Source organism: Electrophorus electricus, chromosome 10 (genome assembly GCF_041902795.1).
Source record: "Electrophorus electricus isolate QZ-2024a chromosome 10, ASM4190279v1, whole genome shotgun sequence".
In the NCBI taxonomy this organism is placed as follows: domain Eukaryota; kingdom Metazoa; phylum Chordata; class Actinopteri; order Gymnotiformes; family Gymnotidae; genus Electrophorus; species Electrophorus electricus.
This window is the reverse complement of record NC_137506.1, coordinates 4,180,430-4,202,064: the sequence shown is the minus strand read 5'-3', so window position 1 is coordinate 4,202,064 and position 21,635 is coordinate 4,180,430. Positions and strand designations below refer to the sequence as shown.

The window sequence follows — 21,635 nt, the reverse complement described above, 5'->3', positions numbered from 1 at the left end:
TGCTTGAATTAATAAAATAATTACTGTATGTCCAGACATGAAACCAGACATAAAAGGAAATGCCCTAGACATGCATATGTGTGATTAAGCAAGAAGACATGTGTACGAGACGATCAAACAGAGGTAATGGTTGAGATGGGAAAACACAAAAGCAGAAGTGGTGCAAGGCGAGAAAAAGTATTAAGTTTGTCTGTTCCAAAGTTATGCTTTGGATCTCACTCGCACTGCGTTGTGAAGTGACATCTCCAGAGCTCTGCATTAATAAAAGGCCACAGGGTAACGCACTGGTTCCTGTCTTTTCTTTCCTGTCTCAACGGACACGACAAGGTACTTGACTTGTAATTGGAAGGTTGCTGGTTAAAGTGCCACCACTGCCAAGTTGCCCCTGTTGGGCCCCGGAGCAAGGCCCTCAACCCTCAATTCCTCAAGCTGTACTCAGTCATAACTGTAAGTCGCTTTGGATAAAAGTGTCAGCTAAATGCCCTAAACATACAACAAAAAGTTTGATATATATACCACTGTGAGAGGGTATAGCAGGTGCTTAGTGTCGTCAACACCGCTCTCTATATGGTTATAATGTATCTAATCTAATTATAATTTTATTATGGATAGTCAGACGAAACCGATTATATGTTAAAACCGCTTGCCATAGCCGCAGTTCTTGTTGTAGTGAGAATGCATGTTTTTAAACAATTTATTTAAAGGAACATTGATGTAATAAAAGGCTGGTTCATTTCATGATTGCACGACTTTGCTTCCGATTAACAACAATATCCATTAGATCTGCTTGTCCCAGACCCCTTGATCCACGAACTGTCCCCAGGTCCAGAGCTTTTTCTTGGCTGAATTATTTTCAAAATGAAATGGTTCAGTTGGATGTAATTGGATACAATTATTGTATGTACACGCAGAGAGAGAGAGAGAGAGAGAGAGAGAGAGAGAGAGAGAGAGAGAGAGAGAGAGAGAGAGAGAGAGAGAGAGAGAAGAGAGAGAGAGAGAGAGCGCTGTACGGGCAAAGTGTGTATCCGATAGTGATCGGTCACATGATATACAATGCCCCGCCTTAACTGTATATTCCAGTGCATAGCAACTAGTTGTTTTAGTTTTTCCATAGGCTACCACGGAGTAGTGAGCTCTAAGATTCCCATTATGGAAGAAATAAGCAAAAAACATCGAGATGATTTAATTCTCTTCGTAAATGGCAAAAAGGTAATTCGTGATACTTCGTAGGGTTTTTGAGTCATTTTTTAAACTTAAAAAAAAAAAAATTAGATTAATATAAGCTATTATCAATAGCGATCATCAATTTCATAGATGTGAAAAAACGCCGCCTGCACAACCTAGGTCTGTTTTCTCTATCCAGATCGTGGAGAAAAATGCAGAGCCAGAGATGACGCTGCTGACCTACCTCAGGAGAAAGTGTATCCTCCCCACGATCGCTTATTTTATGCGTTAAATAATTTGTTACGCTTTACAGAAATATGCTGACAGTCAATGTCATAATGTGCATCTCTAATGTGCATAAGTATTCTAATACTGAAAGGTAATACTGAAATTTATAGAATGTCTTCAAAGTATCAGATTAAGTCCTTTCATTACATTAAACTATTTATTATTTGATCATACATGGTTTTGGAAATCGGGCTATATTGACAAAGAACATTAGGCTACGTAGCAGATGCAAAGTACTCGCGATGATTTCTGATAGCATATAAAGTTAGCATAACTTTAGGGCAACTAATCATGTAATAAATATAGGCTACACTTTGCTGGGTTTGAACAGTGAGTGCCATTCAGAATAATAATTGCTGCATAATTATTTTTCCTTTTTTTTTCTTTTTTTTTGGAACCTAATGCTAAACACTTTGGACTGGTTTCCACAGAGTGATAAGTAAATAATAGGATTTACAACCATTCTGTTCTTTATCTCATGTCAGCATGTAACGGAGATAGTAGCCTAGCTGTTGGTGAATCTTACATTGCTGAAATAGCAGTACATTGTTTGAGCTTTAACACAAGTATGTCTTTGGTCTATATCTTTAACTTTACATTAAATAAACCGAGTAGGAGTGTAATCATTTTATTTTGTATTCTCTTACTTCTGCTGCACTCTGTCTGCATAATTATGTAAATATAACAGTCTGTTTTGTAAGGTTTCCTTAATGTCAGTGCTGTCAGTGTGTTTGACAGGAACTAAGCTGGGATGTGCTGAAGGTGGTTGTGGTGCCTGCACTGTCATGGTGTCCCGGTTCCACTCAAATCGGAATGCGATTGTGTATCTACATCATGCCACAATTCACCACAACCGTACTGACCAGGCTTATGGGTTGTGGACTTCCGTTTACAATTCAAAGTGTTTTCTTTTGTAATGTTTGAAAAATCAAACAATCATTTTTTTAATGTCACTGGATTCATGGAGGTGATTTTTATATTTTTTTGTATGAGTAGGTTAGCAGAAAGTCAGACCTAATCAGACAACTGTACAGTAAATAGCGTTACTGGAATGTATACTAAATTCAAAAATAATTTTTGCTTTGATGTCCTTAATGACCCTTTCTCAGTCACCAGGCTGTCAATGCTTGCCTGGCACCTATATGCTCTCTGCATCACTGTGCTGTCACTACAGTGGAGGGGATTGGTAGTGTAGCCAGCAAAGTCCATCCTGTGCAGGTGTTTCCACTCTGATGGTCTATTTCCACACGCGTCTTCATATTATGTGTATGCACATTGCATGCACTATATTAATCTTAAATTTGCACTGATTATTTTGAATCACTTTTGAACAATACTTTTGTAAATCTCAGTCTTTCTCAAATAAGCTATATTGTGCAGGAGCGGATCGCTAAGGCACATGGATCGCAGTGTGGGTTCTGTACTCCAGGAATCGTCATGTCCATGTATGCCCTGCTGAGGAACAACCCACAGCCTATGATGCGGGACATCGAGGAGGCCTTCCAGGGTATGATGAGACCCATGATCTATAACATGATTTTGTTTTCCTAAATGTGGCAAATTGCATGACATTGGACTGAATACACTAAAGCATGTTTGGTGGTGGTCATTCAGGCAACCTGTGTCGCTGCACGGGATATAGACCCATATTGGAGGGCTACAAAACCTTCACAAAAGTAAGAAAACCCCAGGAGTGAAGGGCAGTCTACCTGTCTACTGGTATGAATGAATGTACACCACTGTTAAGTGAGTAGTATATTGTGGTCCCACTAATAACCATTTCTATTTTCTGTTCTTTTTTCTTGGTACTCCAAGCATTACGGTGACATCATAGTCATAATCATGTGGAACAATTCAATCTGATGCTCTTCACTGGGATTTTTTTTTCTTTAGTTATAAATTAATTTAAAATATTTTATTTTTTAATGTTTTATTTAAGATATCTGAATTGGGTTTCGAATGTATTTTTCATCTTTACACCTATTAAATAAAACTCGATGAAGACAGCTACTAAACAAACATTCCCGAGCACAGGAAAAGGTGGTAGATTCAAAAACCTGTGGACACATTTTACATTGAAAATTTGAATTGCTGAATTTGAATTCCACTTTATATCAGCAGAAGGAAGGATGCTGTGGGAGCAGAGGAAAGGCTGGTGCCTGCTACATGATCACTGGACAGAAAGAAGAGAAAGCAGAATTGGTGTGAAACACTGACCTACACTACCACTTAAATTGTCATGCTATAATTATCAAGGCAACAGCTTTCTATGTCAGTGCATGATCTTGGTAAACTTAATATTTCCTACTTGTTGTTCTGCCTTGTGCGCAGTGTTGTAGTTTACAACACACAAACCTTATTTGTGATCCACTGATCACAGACCTGTCTATGTAATAGGTGTTTGATCCACTGATTAAAGACCTGTCTATGTAATAGGTGTTTGATGCACTGATCACAGACCTGTCTATGTAATAGGTGTTTGATCCACTGATCACAGACCTGTCTATGTAATAGATGTTTGATCCACTGATCACACACCTGTCTATGTAATAGATGTTTGATCCACTGATCACACATCTGTCTATGTAATAGATGTTTGATCCACTGATCACAGACCTGTCTATGTAATAGGTGTTTGCTTGCACTGCCCTCTGTTCTTTTGCTGCTTTGAATCAGTTTTATATATGTCTCTCTTTTCTAGGGGGATTCAACTAATTCAGTTCAACAATTGTTTGATCCATCAGAATTTATGCCACTGGACCCAACACAAGAGATTATTTTCCCTCCTGAATTGATGGTACATTCTCACATGAACCCAGATCAGTTTAGTCCTGTGGTAAACAGCATAATGTATAAGGGTCATCAGTTTATATACTGTACCATATACTTTTGTTATCTTCAAATATAGCCTCAAAGAAAATTACTAAGTTTTTTTAAACTGTATGTAAAGAGTTATAAAAGTATACGTAAAAATATTATCTTAAATTTTTTGATTTGTAGTTCATCCATTGTTTTTACTGCATGTCTACATATAGCCAACTGTACTAAAGGCATGATGTCGTTCTGCAGAGTCTTAGTAAACAGCCACTAAGAGAGTTGAGGTTCATTGGGGAGAGAATGCAATGGATTCAGCCCAGTTCACTGAAAGAACTTCTGCAGCTAAAGGCAGAGTATCCAGCAGCCAAGCTGGTGGTCGGTAACACTGAAGTGGGTAAGGCTCTCAGTGCAGTGTTGTTTCGTAAATCTATACAAATGATATGCTATGGCATTTAATTTAAAGAACAAGAACAGATTTCACTGTATATTATCCCACATTTCAAGTACCACAGAATGGAGTTGATTGAGAGAAACGATTGAGAGTTTTTTTATTGTCCTTGTGATTTTGCTTCTAAGGTATAGAGATGAAATATAAGAATCAATTTTACCCTCTGATCCTGGCACCGGCCTTCATAGATGAATTGAACAGCATCCAGTACACTGAAAATGGTAATTATGTCTTTGGGTCTCATTGCATTCATGAAATAATTCCATGCTATCAATTTTACCCTCATCTGATATAAGCACACTGCAAAGAACCAAATCCAAATGTACATTTTTAATTCTTCCTTGGGTATGACAGGCCCATGAGGCAAATGCATTATTCCCTGCATCTTATACATTTTTATTTCATGCATTTGTGAAATCATATTTCAGTACTACACTGCAATTAGACATAGATTGACATGTGAAACAGGTATCCACAGCACACTGAGTCACAAATGCACTTTAGGGATTGTCTTTGGAGCATCTGTCACACTGACTCTGCTGGGGAATGTGTTGCATGGGGAGGTGAACAAACTGCCCAGCTACAAGACTGAAGTCTTTCAGGCGATTCTCCGGCAGTTACACTGGTTTGCCGGACAACAGATCCGAAATGTGGCAGTACGTCACCAATTTCTTACCTTTTAGAGTTTATGTTTTATTGACTCATTGAGTCATCACCAGGAAGTATTACATAATTTCAGTTTCAGCACCTAGCATGCCTTACCTTCAACTTTTCAAAAAATGTAATCTATTACAAAAGTTTGTCTTTTTAGATATAAATATAGTCAAGTTCACAAATGTGTTTGTTGTGTGTGTGCATTAATGTGTGTTTGTGGACTAAATGACATGTGTGGGCTGTCAGGCTATTGGTGGCAATATTATGACAGCAAGCCCTATTTCAGACCTTAATCCTGTGTTTATGGCGGCCGGCTGTAAGCTAACTCTGATGTCCAAAGGTAAAATAAATATATTTTTTCTAAATCTAGGATCAAAGGTTGTTTGTATCTCTGCTTGTTTTGATAAGGCCTTGTTAGAGTGCATACAGAGGAAAGAGACTGAAAGAAAAGTGGAAAAAGTGGATTTATTAGTCAGGAAAATAATTATTAGACATAATTTATTGTTATTATATGTGCCCTTATTTGACAAATAGCATAGGATTAATGTAATGTAAGAAGATGGAATGGAATAGAATAGAATACAGTATAACACAAAATCACATACAGCATAACTACCCTAGCAAAAAACAGTTAACTTCACCATGGGCAAGCACTGTACCTCATACTATCTCTATTTATATTTGCATTTATTTATTTAAACAAATAATGTAAATTAAAATACAAGTATACGGCTGAAACTATGTGTATATTAAACTCTAAGCATCTTATATTTAAAGATGGGAAACGTGTCCTTCAGATGGATGACAAGTTCTTCACAGGCTACAGGAAAACTGCTTTGAAACCAGAAGAGATTCTGCTGTCCATTGAGATCCCATACACAAGAAAGGTCCAATTTAACACAACCTGATGAGATTAATTCAGGGACATGTGAACAGCTAAAATTATCTTAAAATAAAAACAACAATTCCTAGTTGTGTAGTACCTAAAATCGAAGACACATTAAATAATTACATCAGACTCAAATGGAAATTCCACTTTGTTTTGCAGGGACAGTATTTTTCAGCCTTTAAGCAATCACCTCGCAAAGAAGATGACATTGCCATTGTCACCTGTGGGATGAACGTGGTCTTCTGGGAGGGTTCTAACATTGTGCAGGATATCCAGCTCAGCTACGGAGGAATGGCTTCCACGACTGTTCTCGCCACAACTACGCGCAGTCAACTTATTGGACGGTAATTTGGATATGGTTTTGTAAATTGCATGTAGAATTTAGTGATGAGTGTTAGTAGCCTTGGCCTATATTATTTAATAAATGAAATGGAGACACATTTGTTTGGATGTAACAACGGGAGAAAGGCAGGCAGGTCGTGAGCAATTTTTATTTGGAGTGATTTCACAGCCATTATTGTTAGCACAGTTGGAGTTTTATTTGGAGTGATTTCACAGCCTAGAGACTAGAAAGACTAGAACAGAATCACCAAGAGAACTGTATTCCACATCATCAATAGCCAATGATGAGGACAGGAACAAAGAGGATATATAAATATATATAAGTTGAAAGTTATTATTATTTTTTTTAATAATCAATAACTACTTATTTTAAGTATGAGTGTTTTAAACTGCACAATAATGTCTAATATAAAAAATTTACTGGGGGAAGTTAGCTTTCATTCATTCTCTCTTCTGGGGCGCTAGAAATATCGCCCAAGCAGAGCAGCATCGCAGCCAATTGCTGACCGTTGCTCACAGAAGACATAGCAACATAATTTTAGTTAATCAGCGTTTTCCAAATCTGACGCCTAAAGGGCGCTTCATTTATCGCCCCAAGCAGATTCAGTCATTGTTGGAGTAGATACGTCTGACGTTATTGATCAAAGAGTCGGTCCGTGGAGTAGGAGATAAAGCTGACTTTATTGATAACAGTCAGTCAGTGGTGGAGTAGGGACAACTGACGTTATTGATGATGGTGTTAATTAACTTTTAGATAACGTTAACTTAAATCGCTAACCTAGCTAACAGGCCGTTGTGTAGCTAATTTACTGGCTCTGGCAAATTGAGCTAGCTAGCGTTCGCTAACAGTTAGCAAGCTAGCTTTTTTTAGATAGTAGTTTGCTAGTTTTAGATAGCCAGCTGTGTGTTTTAGTGGTGAACTGAGCTGAGCTGAGTTCGCTTTACAGCTACGAGGTTTAGGCAGTTGTAATGTGTAATTTCCTTTGTATACCTAATTTACAGCTAGATAATAAGGCCACTGCATTAACTTTTAAAAACCAAGCCTTCTATTTTAGTTAAATATATTCAAATGTTTTTCTAATGATGCATACTGTTCTTTCTGAGCACATTAGAGATGCAACTAATGATAATAGTCATTTATTATTCTGTTGATTTTAAATGCAAATGGAATAATTACTGGCTATTTCACAGCGCCTTAGTAATTTGTGTTAAGTTGTATTGGGATGGTTGCTGAAACTGACTTGAGTATGCCACCAACAGTCTCACCTCACCAGTCTTATTTTTCTCCGGTTGCCACTGATATACAGGATAACTGGGGGAATTTCCAAACAGTGAAAGGTGATGTTGAAATGGAAAGTTCCATGGACGTAGCACCTGTGAAATGCTACTTGCCAAGAATCCCCCCAGATATTACATATACATATGAAGGTGCTACTCTCATGAGCTCTGCTTTGTTCACTTGGTTGCAGGCAGTGGGATGAGGAGATGTTGCAGGATGCCTGCTCTTACTTAACTGAGGAGATGACATTGTCTCCCTCTGCGCCAGGCGGCATGGTGGCGTACAGACGCACACTCACCATCAGCCTGTTCTTCAAATTCTTCCTCACTGTCCAGCATAAACTGGCTCAGGAGGTCAGACAATGAACATATCAACTAACCACAGAAAACAGTAATTAACTTTTATAACAGTACAGTAAACTTTTTCTGTTTGCTTCAGTCACAGCACAGTTAAAATTATGGACAATTTGCTAAATTAATGTATATGAACTGTAAAGTTGGCCCAAGTGCCACAGGGCGTGGAACAGGACGCACAGACTCCCTCGATTTAGTGAGATATTTAATGACATAGAACATTGATGACACTTGCGGCACTCACACATAACAACGAACAGTGTAGACAGGAACAACGACATATCACACTAACAATGGCTACACACACGCAATAACACTAACGATAACAGTAAGAGTAACAATGACCAACGACGAGGCACACACAGGCGGGGGTTTAAATAGACAGACAAACACTTAACGTCAACCCCTGCACAGGTGTGTGCCATCACGGAGGGTGTGGCTACAAACTATGGTGAACCCCCCTGCATGCGGCAGACCCACGTGACTCGTGGGGGGGAGTGTTCCGTGACATGAACCAGACAAAATTGCTCAGACACTAGAAACGTTTGTCTTAGCCAGTTCCAGGATAAATAGAATTTATAATATTTGATTACATTTTGAAATTTGAATGGGCTTAATCACACCAAAGAATGTAAAGGTTTTAATTTTTAAAAAGTGTATGGTTAAAAAATGAAATAGTTCTGTAGAGAAATAGAAAGTTCTGTATACAGCTGATAGAACAGTGTCTCCCCAGCATCTTTCTACTGAGGATATCAGACCTGATTATGCCAGTGCTGTAGCGCCTTCCCATCTGGACTCAGCAACCAGCATTCAACTTTTCCAGGTACACAGGCTTAACTGTGTTGCAAATCTAAATTACATGATCATGGGGTTTATACATCCCTGCTACATAAAGCAATTGTCTACTTTTATAGGCAGTCCCTCCTGGTCAGAACATGGATGATGTGATTGGCCGCCCCATCATGCATCTGTCTGCAGTGAAGCAGGCTACAGGAGAGGCAGTCTATTGTGACGACATCCCTTGTTATAAGAATGAGCTCTATTTGGCTTTGGTCACCAGCACTAAACCTCATGCTTACATTAAGTGAGCAGCAACTAACCAAACTACTGAATGTTTTTTTTCCCCTGCTTGATGTACATTATGATGATCTCTCTATAGGGTTCAGATATGTCAAGGCATGTCAATGTGTCTAATGAAAAAAAGTGTAGCCACATATTTGGCCAGGAAAATGTAACAATAAAGTCCTTTTATCCTTTAGTTTATAATTCCAACCTTTTTACTCTCTTGGAAAAGTGCATTTGCTTTGATTCATCTTAATCATTGCTTTGATTTATGTGCATTTCATCTGAATTAAATACACTTGCTATTTTTTTTTTTTACAGATTATGAGTACTCTTTCCACTACTTGGCATGCTTCATGTGTGTGACATATCTTTTGGCAGATCTATAGATACTACAGATGCCATGGCAGTTCCAGGAGTGGTTACATTTGTCTGTGCCAAGGACATTCCTGGGAGCAACAAAACAGGACCTGTGGTCTATGATGAGACTGTCCTTGCTGATGAAAAGGTTACCAACATAATGTATAAGGTTTTCTGACATAATAACTATTGTCAGTTCATAATAACTAACAGGAATCATTAATCTAACATTAAATCCAGTGGCATTTTTTTTTAATATAAATAAAGTTTAACTGGCTGTTGTTGCATATTAATTGTGTGTCATAACCAACAGCAAAAAATACATGGAAGGGATATCTGAAAGAGGTCATCCTTAAGATGTTTGTAGGTCTCTAGTCTTGTAGAAGAAACCTCTCATATGCCTCTTACTTGACCTGTATTTTGCGCACAGAATGATCATATCAAAGAGCTTAGTTACTGTGATACTTAATAGTTACTGCAGTACTAACTGTACATTGGATAATCATTTATCGATGGAAAAGAATAATGTAATTTAGTTGGTGGAGTACAAGTAAATCTCAGGTTTTTGAGTTTGAGGACTTTCTATTAGCATGATCAATGATAGTCCACTGTCAATGAATCAGTTACATCCAAGAATCATGTTCTTCTAATTGGGTCACTCAAATATTATAGATGGTGATTATAAGACATTACCAGACCTCACCCAAAGTGCTACGAATTAGTTTTAAAGTTATTTTATACGTATTATATATGTGTGTCTTACTCACAGCATGTGTTGCACATATTTCCATAGATTGACACAGTGAATCTCTACACAGTCTCAAATAATAACAACAATTTGTCTGTGCTTGGTGTCATGGTGATGATGTACCTTTACCCCTCACTCCCAGGTCACATGTGTGGGTCACATAGTGGGAGCCATTGTGGCAGACACACCAGCCCATGCACAGAGGGCAGCCAAAGCTGTGAGGATCTCTTATCAGGAACTGCAGGCTGTGATTATCACCATTCAGGTGTGGAGGTAGTTTACATTCACACACACACACACACACACACACACACACACACACACACACACATACACATGCACATACCACCCCCACAGCTGTCTTTGTGATGGTGGTGGCAGTTTATGTAATACTTCAATACTCATATAACATCTATCTGATATAATAATCTACACCTAAATAAATTTAGTCTCTTTTACTTTCTTTTGCAAATTGTACTTGATTTTACCAAATGTACCCATACAGAGAGTAAACACATGTATGTATTCATATATTCACACATATTTCCCATGCCAAAGAAAGTCTGAATCAACCTTCAGATGGTATTCCAAGTACAAATAACGTCCTAACGTTTTATTGGATTAAATATGCTGGACTGGTGGCTGTTTCAGCAGTTAATGTGGGTTGTGTTATTGCCTATTCTTACAACCCAGCTAAAGTGATATTAATTGTATCTCCTGAGTTTTTACCAACTTCTAACACCCAAAAACCTTCCATCATGAACACATATGCTGAGGACTTTTCAAATTAATCTGAAAGCCATGTTGAGGACCCCTGTTTAGGATTTGATTGTCACCACTACATTTACATTTTCATTTATGGCATTTAGCTGATGCTTTTATCCAAAGCAACTTACAATTATGACTGAGTACAACTTGAGCTATTGAGGGTTAAGAGCCTGACTCAGGCCTAACAGTGGCAGCTTGGCAGTGGTGGAGCTTGAACCAGCAAACCTCCGATTACAAGTCAAGTACCCTAATACAGTTGTTAAAGAAATTCACACAAATAATTAATTATGTTACTTAATTGTTTTCCAAGTATCTGAACTTTATTACATTTTCCATTTTTACTCAATAACATTTCAAAGTAAAATACCCTGCTTGTCCTTCTCCACTGCTTTCTATAGCATGAGATATTCTGAAGGGGTCAAATTAGATTATCTAAAAATGTGAAAGAATATGATACATGTTCAGATTAGAGCAAACCAGTCTTAATGCCACACACTGTTATAATGGCAAACCAGTCTTAATGCCACACACCTTTATATTGCCAAACCAGTGTTAATGCCTCACAGTTTTATATTGGCAAATGTGGCATTCTGTATGTATGTGCCATCCATATAGAAGCAAGAAAGTCAGCTGTAGCTGCATATCTACAGCATTCAGACGGGTCTGCCACCATACTGCCTGTCAGGTCTGGCCACTTCTGCATTCTGGGCCTTGTGTAATGGTGGAGCAGAAACCACATAGCTCCCCTTAAAAGAAATTGTTATCATAATTATTCTGAATTATTATTTGAAATATTATAATTATATTAATTACTTTGATGTATGTGTACTAACTTTAATAATTTCCCAAGTCCAAATATAGATAAAATATTTTTACTTAAGTAATAATTTACCCAGAGTATCTCTACTTTAAAATCAAGTACAGGACTTGTGTACATTGCCCACCACTGAAAGTAACCATAACATACTAAATGAATCAGAACATAAAGATACGCTTGTCTCTGTAACCAGTCTGCACGCTTACCTGCAGTACATGTTTGGGTCATTTTTTCCTTTATTTCTTTCTTGCTAGGATGCCATTGCAAATGAGTCATTCTACCAGCCCACACGAACTATAGAAAGAGGAGATCTCACTCAAGGGTTTCAAGAGTCTGATAACATTCTCCAAGGTATAAAAGCCCCTTTTAGTTTAAAATGAGAACAGTAGCATAGTAGTACTGATTGTGTTATTTTATTGCTTAAGTCTGCATTTGCTGTACAAAATATAGGAGGTAATTAAAAGTCACTGACATATAAACCCATTTAACCTTCAGAGTCCTGAGTTGCAGCTCCAAGCTAAAGCACAAATGCAGCATTGTTTGATTGCAGTCATAGTCTTTCTAAACAATTACCTGAATTAGCTTCTTCCTGTGTTCTGGTTGGGTGTCCCTAGGTGAGATACACATAGGGGGCCAGGAGCACTTTTACCTGGAGACAAACTGTACATTGGCCGTACCTCGAGGAGAAGATGGAGAAATGGAGCTGTTTGTGTCTACCCAGTCAACCGCTAAGACACAAGTGAGCAAACACTGTGAATAGTGAATTAGACATATTCTAACTGTTCTACTTTATTTAAAGATCCGTGCTTAAAGAATTTCTGAAATGTTCATAACACATACATCATTCAGTAATAAATCCTATATAAATATTATATTACTATTATGTACATTGTGTAAGCATTAGCAACTCTTGGTGGCTACACTAGCCAAACTAATGTACTAATATGGATGAGGATCGATGATATGGATTAACTTTCAAAATAATTTTCTCCTGAGATCTGACATGTTTTAAATGTTTGTAAAGATGTGTCTCTTTAAAATTCACAAATTGACATTTAGTATAAATGAATCTGAAAAATAGCCGAAGATCACACAAGGCACCTAACCACCACCTAACAGAAGAATTACTAATTCATCTCCCACAGGAGATGGGTATGGCAGACATTACTATGGTTCTAGTTAGCAACACCATGGCTTGGTTTCAGGCACTTGTGGCAAAAGCACTGGGGGTACCAGCCAGTCACATAGTGTGTCGAGTGAAGCGAATGGGAGGAGGTTTCGGTGGGAAAGAGACCCGGAGCACCATTCTCTCAACGATTGTGGCTGTTGCTGCTCATAAGTAAGAAAACTGGTGCTTGATCAATTATATTTCTTAATCTCCCCTTTCTGGACCCAATCAACACGTTCCTGCTTCTTCTCTTCATGGAATTACCTGACATGACACTAGCTCACAGTCATTTTACTTCTGACATACTTCATTGTCATAAACAATAATTATGTGAAACTAAGCAGTCTGAGATCACCTGGATGGCACAGAAATTATTCCCCTGAACTATCATAATTTTCTGAGTTGCTGTGTGTTCCTGTGTGTCTTTTCTGTTTCTATCTATAATTAATTATGAATAATTTGTTTATTAATCTGAGTTCCCCAAAGGAGAATGGGTTTCCCTTTCAAATTTGGCTCCTTCCTTTTGCTGACCCATGGAGTTTTTCCATGCCACTGTCACCTTTGGCTTGGTTATTGGGAAGCCTAGACCTGGACTGTACAGCTGTTTTGAGACTATGGAAAAAAAGGGGGGAAAAAAACTAATTGAACCTAATTGAATTGACTAACACGTTACAGTGATTAAATTTTTCCGTAGAGTCAAGAGAGCAGTGCGCTGCATGCTGGACCGTGATGAGGACATGCTGGTGTCAGGAGGCCGACACCCATTCTTTGGACGTTACAAGGTAAGTAGTTCAGCCATAGGCAGATCAGTTGCAGTCATTTGACTGAGACCATGTCAGAGTGATATTTGCTCCATGATATAATGATCATTATGTTTTTGTGCATGTGTAAAGTGATCTATGCGAAGGTACATGCATGTGTATTTCCCCATAATGATTTGTCCAGGTTGGATTTAAGAAAAATGGAAAAGTGATGGCTCTTGATGTGACCTACTACAGCAATGCAGGAAATTCAATGGACCTCTCTCTCTCAGTGAGTGACATTTTAAGATTCTGCTCTATAGTGCCTCTTAATGGAATAAAATGACATTAAATACTACAAACTTAACAAGCCTTTATTTCCCTTAGATTATGGAGCGGGCACTCTTGCATATGGACAACTGCTATAACATCCCCCATGTTCGTGGGACTGGCTACATATGTAGGACCAATTTGCCTTCCAACACTGCGTTTAGGGGCTTTGGTGGGCCACAGGGCATGATGGTAGCAGAGAGCTGGATAAATGATGTGGCTTTGTCCTGTGGGCTCCCTGCTGAACAGGTTTGCCTGGGGATTTCTGCCTTCTCTCTTTCTATAAAAATAATAAATGAATAATAACATTATTAATTTTGATATTACAAGGACTGTAAGTGTAACTAACTGAAGCTACTGCCAATTATTTCTCCAACTATATATGACTATCTATTGTCTTCTTTAACTAATATTATTAGATAACTGCCATAAATGTTTTTCTCTTATATTATGGTGAGTGTGAGAGGTACTAAAAGTAGTTTGAATTATGGCAATGGTGTAGACTCTTCATTAAAAGGTTACAGCTGTCTGACATGTTTACTTGTTTAATATACCACACAGGGTTGTTTATTGTAGTGTCTCCTTGCACTTGAAGGTGAGGGAGCTGAATTTGTACAAGCAGGGAGAATACACGCCTTTTAACCAGTGTCTGGAGCAGTTCACCATAGACCGTTGCTGGAGAGAGTGCATGAACATCTCAGACTTTCACCAGCGCAAGGCCAATGTAGAGCTGTATAACAAGTGAGAGACATGATGCCTTATTGAAAAGGGACTAAATGCTTGTAGAATGTATCATCTGATAGTCTGACACTATATTTGTTGAAGTATCCTATAGCTGGGAAGATTTGCATTCCATTGCATTATTTATTCTGCAGCTAGCTAGAGCTACAGCTGCTAACCTTAACCGTAACCCTAACCGTGATTGTTATGACTGTGTTGCACTACGTATTCTACAGCTAGCTAGAGCTAGAACTACAGTTGTGATTGCAGGCAGCATCGCTGGACCAAGCGAGGATTGTCCATCATTCCCACCAAGTTTGGCATCAGCTTCACTGCAGTCTTCCTCAACCAGGTCAGCTGAACCACAGCCTCTTGTTGAAAAATGTGTGTATGTATGCTTGCATGGGTGTGTATTGAATGTTTTGATAACTGATTGATTGCAGGCAGGAGCACTGGTTCATATCTACACAGATGGTTCAGTTCTTCTCACTCATGGTGGAACAGAAATGGGACAAGGCCTGCACACTAAAATGGTCCAGGTAAACAAAGTCAGAATATGTCCAGGTCTGTTCTCTGACAAGAAGGTCAAGCCCTCAGTGTTTTATCGCATGAGCAGTGTGTGTTTGCTGTTACATATTTTGGCTGTTACGCATTTTTGCTGTTATTTATGTAACATGTCAGCAGAAGTACTTGTGTGATTTACATAATGACACCCAGCTTCTTCTAGCACTCAGAATCAGCATGCACGATGCCATTCCCTGCTAGCTTCTTTTTCTGGCACTGTTGCTTAGGTTGCCAGCAGAACTCTGGAAATCCCCAGCACAAAGATCTTCATCAGTGAGACCAGCACTAACACAGTCCCCAACACCAGCCCCACCGCAGCCTCTGCGTCCTCAGACCTCAATGGCATGGCTGTCTATGTAAGTGTGAGCGCTGAAGTGGGGAGGGAGCAGTTATCCACAGAATAAGTAGCATGTCAAACCCAAGGAATTTGGCATGTTTAATTACAACACATGCAGGATGAAGTTCTCACAGAACCAGAGAAGTCAGTGGCCGGGTTTTGGTTCTGGGTAGCAAAATCAGAGCTTGTCTTCTTAGGCTTCATTAATCCATGGCCATCTGTGCTACTCATCCACTAGGAATTTATGAAATATAAAGGACAGAGACTGAGAGCAGGAGAGAGAACAGAGCCCATTAATACGAGGCAGCCCAAAGAGAGTCTGGGGAGAACTACCCAGACTCAATACCCTAGCCCTTTTGAATAGCACAATGCCAGGTGAGCACATGGAGATGGAGAACATAGTGGATGCCAGCCCTGTGTAGTTTGCTGGGCTCTGCCCCCTCTCCATGTGTGGTCTTGCTGTCAAAAACAGCAGTGCTAAAGAGGTCCATCATGCTCAGCACTGGAGAGAGCTCTCAGTCGCCCTGGAGGCTTTACAACGATGAGGTCCCGATCCCCTCTCACTGTAGTATCCACTCAGCTGATGCTTCCTCTACACAATGTTATTGTTATTCAGTCTGGTAGGTATGTGGAATATTACCATATGAAAATGTGTTATCTTTACCTCACACTTCAGCAAGAGTGGTTAAACACTACTTACTCAGCCATTACTTAGCCTACTGTCACATTGTTACTGAGAGGGAAGGACATATTGTATGAGCTAGTCATACGTTAGTATGCTGTGGTGCTTGGCAGTGCCACACAGCCAGTAGTTTGTAAAGATGCAGTGCCAGTCTACGAAGGTTTGATCTGTCCATTGCCCTTCCAAACTGGGGAAGATTTTGTTAGTAGAGGAGAACCTATTTTTACATGCAGAATTGGCTAAGTCACATTAGGAGAAGAAGGGAAAAATGTATATGTGTATATGGTGTTATATTTGAGCATGTCTGAGCAGTAGTAACACATAAAATAATGCTTAACCCTCCAATGTGACTCAGAACGCTTGCAAGACGTTGCTGCAGAGACTGGAGCCATACAAAGCCAAGAACCCTAAAGGCTTCTGGGAGGACTGGGTTTGTAGACAGAGTCAATCACCTCTGCACATGCAACCACTCCACACTTTCTTTTCCCCAAGAAAATCATTTTTTTCTGAACTAGACTTTCCTTTCATCAAAAGTTAGCTGATTTTAGTTTTGTAGTGTATCATATCAATATCATAAAGAAATCTCAGCCACTTTTCTGTGTAAACCAGCTAACCAACAATACTAGATTTATTTGTGGTTTTAATATTTTACTATTAAGCAAAGTATTTCAATAATTCATTAAAACATCTAGTTCAAACATGGAGGAATTGGCTATAACGTGGAGGGATCAAGACACGTACGCATATGCTGAGAAGAGCGAGATTTATTAAGGACAACTCCATAATCAGTCTTAGTCCTGGTCCAGTGTCAATGAGCCAACATAGAAATTCAAAGTTACAGGTAGCAAGAAAACAGAGGCTGGAACAAACAGATACATAGAGTAAACTGAGGCATGGACTAACAAAGAGGCTAGGAATCACAATATATCAGGCAGAGAAAAGACGACAGAGGTATGGATTTCAAAGACCAGCAATCTAACAAAGCACAGGGTTTAAATACACAGGGTAATGCGGACTAACAATGCACAGGTGATACAAATGAGGTGAAAACTAAAAAAAGGGACTGGAACAAGAATGGAGAAAATTAACCAATGACATGAGACAGGGAACCCATGGAGACAGGGACACTAGGAGGGGCCAACCGTGACAGTGGCAGAATAAGTCAGTATTGGCTTTGGTGACATATAACCTTTAGGCCACTAGTGCTATGTGTGGTGGATAATTAGCGTTCTTTGGCCTTGATCAGGAAACACACAAAGTCTTAGTGAAGGTTTATCACTCACAGCCAGGCAGCATGTGTTTATTCAGCATTCATGTGTTTATCTCCAAAGAAGGCACTTTGAATCAATTTTAAAGTTGCTAAAACAAGTGCTATCACCTTTCATTGGTCATCAGACACAAAAACACTTAGCCAATTGCCACAAATAGAGATATGTGATACTTTATTTACATTTCTGCCCAGTTACAAACAGGCAGGTTGTTGCTTCCTTCAGTGGCTACCAATCCTTGCATTATGTCTGTTCCATTGCAGTGAAGGTCAAACAGACCACACCAAGGTGTACTCCCTTACAAAGGCTGGAACAAAGGCCCTCTTAAACACATGGCCAGGGCGTGAACTTTTCATAATATTTAACAGATTATTTATGAACATAAATAAAGTTTCATACATTAGTGAAATATGTGAATAAAATATAAATGTATCAGTACCTCATGAAATAACTTTGTGCAACAAAATAATTTTTGCAATTACTGTGTTTTCTTCTTTTACAGGTGACAGCAGCTTACTTTGATAGAGTGAACTTATCAGCAAATGGATTTTATAAGTACGTTCAAAACCTTCTGATCCTTGATTACCTTTAATCCTTTTTTTTTATTTTGCATTATTGTCCACAAAATTATGAGAATATTTTATATATTCATTTATTCTGTTTTGCAGGACTCCAGATCTTGGCTATGACTTTGAAACAAATTCAGGGCATCCATTTAACTACTTTAGTTATGGTGTAGCTGTCTCAGAGGTGGAGATTGACTGTCTGACTGGCAGCCACAAGGTAAAAAACACTATGATCAGTGATATATTGTAAATTTGAAGAAAAACTTCATTCAGAAAACTAACATGACTAACAATGAATAAAAGCAACATAGAATCAGAACAATGTGATTTACATGATGCCTAGCTACTACCAGACAAAACCAGAATGTATGATGACATTTGCAAAATAATAACTTGACCCTACTAGTTTATTTGGATGTCCATTTCTAATACTTTTGATTTTTGTCTGGTGATATAATTCAAATTTGGTGATATAATGGCATTTGACACCCTCAGAACCTTCATACCTCCATTGTCATGGATGTGGGCAAAAGTCTGAACCCAGCGCTGGACATTGGTCAGGTAGACTCTCTTTCAAATGCATGACCTGGTCCAGTGTCAAATTTAACTGAGTCATTTTATAATGTGTTTGCAGGTGGAGGGTGCATTCATGCAAGGTGTGGGTCTGTTTACACTAGAGGAGTTGCGCTACTCTTCTCAGGGTTATCTCTATACCCGTGGTCCTGGCATGTACAAAATTCCTGCTTTTGGAGACATTCCCACTGAACTGAAGGTCTCCCTCCTCAGAGATGCTCCCAATGAGAAGGCCATCTTCTCCTCAAAGGTAAGACTGGCCTTCATGTCTTATTGCTTTCTTCTGTATTAGGACTCAGATGAACGGTTTCCTCTCAATCTCAAAGTAGAATATGAAACTATTGCCTTTCACTGGATGAAAGGAGCACTCACCATGTTTAAATCCATCACCAACATTTTATTAGCATCAGAAAAAACAAAAAACTGACTTTCTAAGATTTTATTAAAACAAAATGCCACAACCCCATCTTGTCAAAAATAATCTCAGTACAGTAATCACTTGTAAAATTGCTTTTAAATAAGTAAGAAAAAATCACTTAGTGCTTATTACTACTAAATAAGTTAAAATTATTGCTAAATGCTGACTTTAGAAAATTGTATTTGTATCCATTTTCCTGTTATTGTATGTTTATGTATGCTTTCTAGAAACTTAATTAGTCTAAAATATTTCTGAGTTGTGTCTAAAGATTTAGATGTGTCATTTGTGTTGTTATAGATTTTAAGATGACATGAATCTATAGTGAGATATGTCTGTATATTTCATTTATGTCACTGTGTTGTGTTCAGGCTGTTGGAGAGCCTCCTCTCTTTCTGGCTGCTTCAGTCTTTTATGCAATTAAAGATGCCATCACAGCTGCCAGGGCAGAATCTGGTCTTATTGGCCCCTTCAGACTGGACAGTCCTGCCACACCTGAAAGAATACGCAATGCTTGTGAGGACAAATTCACCAAACTGGTATGTTGTCAAAACTCCCCTTTTAACAGACAGCTAACAAATTTAACAAATTTACTTTCTAACTGAGCTGCCAAATTTATTAGTCATACCTACCTTATAGCTGTACTTAGAGGCCAACTAAGATACATTACTTAATGTGTTATAATTACAATAATAGGTACATATGCAACTCAGGGCATCTACTCAAATATCTACAGTAATTTTAATTTTAATTTTGTCTTCAAAGATGAAATATTGAGTGGTGACATAAAAAACAGTGGTTCAGTCAAGTCCAGGGAAGACCTTGAAATACATGGTTTTGTGTTTTTGCTGTTCTTTTACACTTATTATTTGTTATAAGTTGAGTTAGAGTTTTTCGTACTTGAATTAAAAAACATAAGTAACCTTTTAAAATATAGGCTTATTATATAATGATTAATTAGGATGCATATTATGCAGGAACTACTGTGAATTGTTCAGTATGTACATAAAACCTAAAATATATAATTATTAGCATGAGAATTTAAAAGCAGAGCTATTCCAGAGCTTTTCCAAAGTTAACATTCCTCTTTGTTATATATGAAAGATGAACAATTCTCTTTTGGGCATTTTGTTTCAGTGTCCTCCTCCTGAGCCAGGGACCTACACACCATGGGATGTGAGGGTCTAAGCCACAGAAGACCAAGACATTTAGCATTTAATACTGTCCCCCTGGTTGTATCTGAAGCAATATTGGCTCTCATAGCACACTCAGTTGTCTTAGCATCTCTTAGCAAGAAAAGACTTAATTAATGTTCTGTTTCATATTATTTAACTAATCAACAAAGTTAATTGTTGATTTTAGGCAAACTGATGAGAATTACCTTCAGAGCTATGAATTATTAGTAAATGAATTATCATCTTTGTCTCCCATTATTAAATCTTACTACTCCCCAACCCTCCACTTAGTGGTGTCACCAATCCTAATCTAACATTGTATCAATTAATGATTTCTGAAGAAAATAATTAGATGAATCAGCAGTTTTAGGATTGTCACTAAACTGCAGGTAACCCCAGGAGCAGGGAGCGTTTGCTCCAATTAATTTATACTCTAAATCCAATTTAAAGCATTTCATGCCACAAATTATTCAGATCAAATCAGTTTAATTTTCAAATGCTATTTACAACAAAACATATTCGCAATACATTTACAGAAATATATGTCCAGTTCTCTAATGAACAAACTCAGAGGCAAAGAAAAGTCCTTTCTTGAGGCCAGTAGGAGGAGCTAAGACTTACAAAGGGAAATTTATTTTCTTCTGGGCTGCACAGGATAGTGCATTAATGATCCATGAGATAAGATATTGATAAATAGTATACAGAAGAATATATTCAATTATGCCATAACTTCATCATAATTCATCATGACTGTGGTACTGTAAAAACCTTATTGAAACCAGTTTAGAAACAAATACTCTTTTGTGCACAATATGTTTCAGTTCTCATTCAATAAAAAAACAATATCATTAAATCTTTTAATGCTATCAACATCTAAAGCCTTAAAGCCATGAGCAGAGGGTCCAGTTTTTAGTTCTACAGATTTAGATTTAGAACAACAGTACTGTGGACACTAAACCACAGTTTGTTTTAGTAAACTCTGTGAGTCTGGATGCTATTGGCACTCTTATCTTACTCAGGGCCAGAAATGCCAACAGCAATTTAGATTATCCAGGTAAGACTACATCTGTTCTACAGAGTACCTTCTCTAGGGATTTGCTGTGGTTTT

The 21,635-nt window shown here is 38.2% G+C and overlaps 1 protein-coding gene across 8 annotated transcripts; it reads left to right on the top strand.

The window, feature by feature from the left end:
* The first annotated feature begins 1,021 nt into the window (after positions 1 to 1,021).
* xdh (xanthine dehydrogenase) lies at positions 1,022 to 21,588 on the top strand. 8 transcript variants are annotated; one of them, XM_081721750.1, is made up of 36 exons: positions 1,031 to 1,209; positions 1,364 to 1,421; positions 2,179 to 2,275; positions 2,562 to 2,670; positions 2,833 to 2,959; positions 3,067 to 3,128; positions 3,574 to 3,654; positions 4,154 to 4,249; positions 4,522 to 4,663; positions 4,846 to 4,938; positions 5,222 to 5,373; positions 5,618 to 5,711; positions 6,149 to 6,258; positions 6,420 to 6,604; positions 8,072 to 8,234; positions 8,968 to 9,057; positions 9,149 to 9,318; positions 9,678 to 9,804; positions 10,547 to 10,669; positions 12,244 to 12,340; positions 12,604 to 12,728; positions 13,195 to 13,328; positions 13,852 to 13,939; positions 14,103 to 14,189; positions 14,285 to 14,476; positions 14,823 to 14,968; positions 15,218 to 15,299; positions 15,391 to 15,486; positions 15,739 to 15,867; positions 16,886 to 16,960; positions 18,301 to 18,353; positions 18,467 to 18,581; positions 18,860 to 18,925; positions 18,999 to 19,187; positions 19,724 to 19,891; positions 20,490 to 21,588. In XM_081721750.1, the coding sequence occupies exons 1-36, from the start codon at positions 1,054 to 1,056 to the stop codon at positions 20,538 to 20,540; spliced, it is 4,128 nt and encodes a 1,375-aa protein (XP_081577876.1). In that variant the 5' UTR covers positions 1,031 to 1,053; the 3' UTR covers positions 20,541 to 21,588. The 8 variants fall into 8 exon arrangements, with proteins under 8 accessions (XP_081577882.1, XP_081577876.1, XP_081577877.1 ...); XM_081721751.1 differs by having other exon boundaries at positions 3,571 to 3,654; positions 4,852 to 4,938; XM_027020113.3 differs by having other exon boundaries at positions 1,032 to 1,209; positions 3,571 to 3,654; positions 20,490 to 21,587.
* The last annotated feature ends 47 nt before the right edge of the window (positions 21,589 to 21,635 follow it).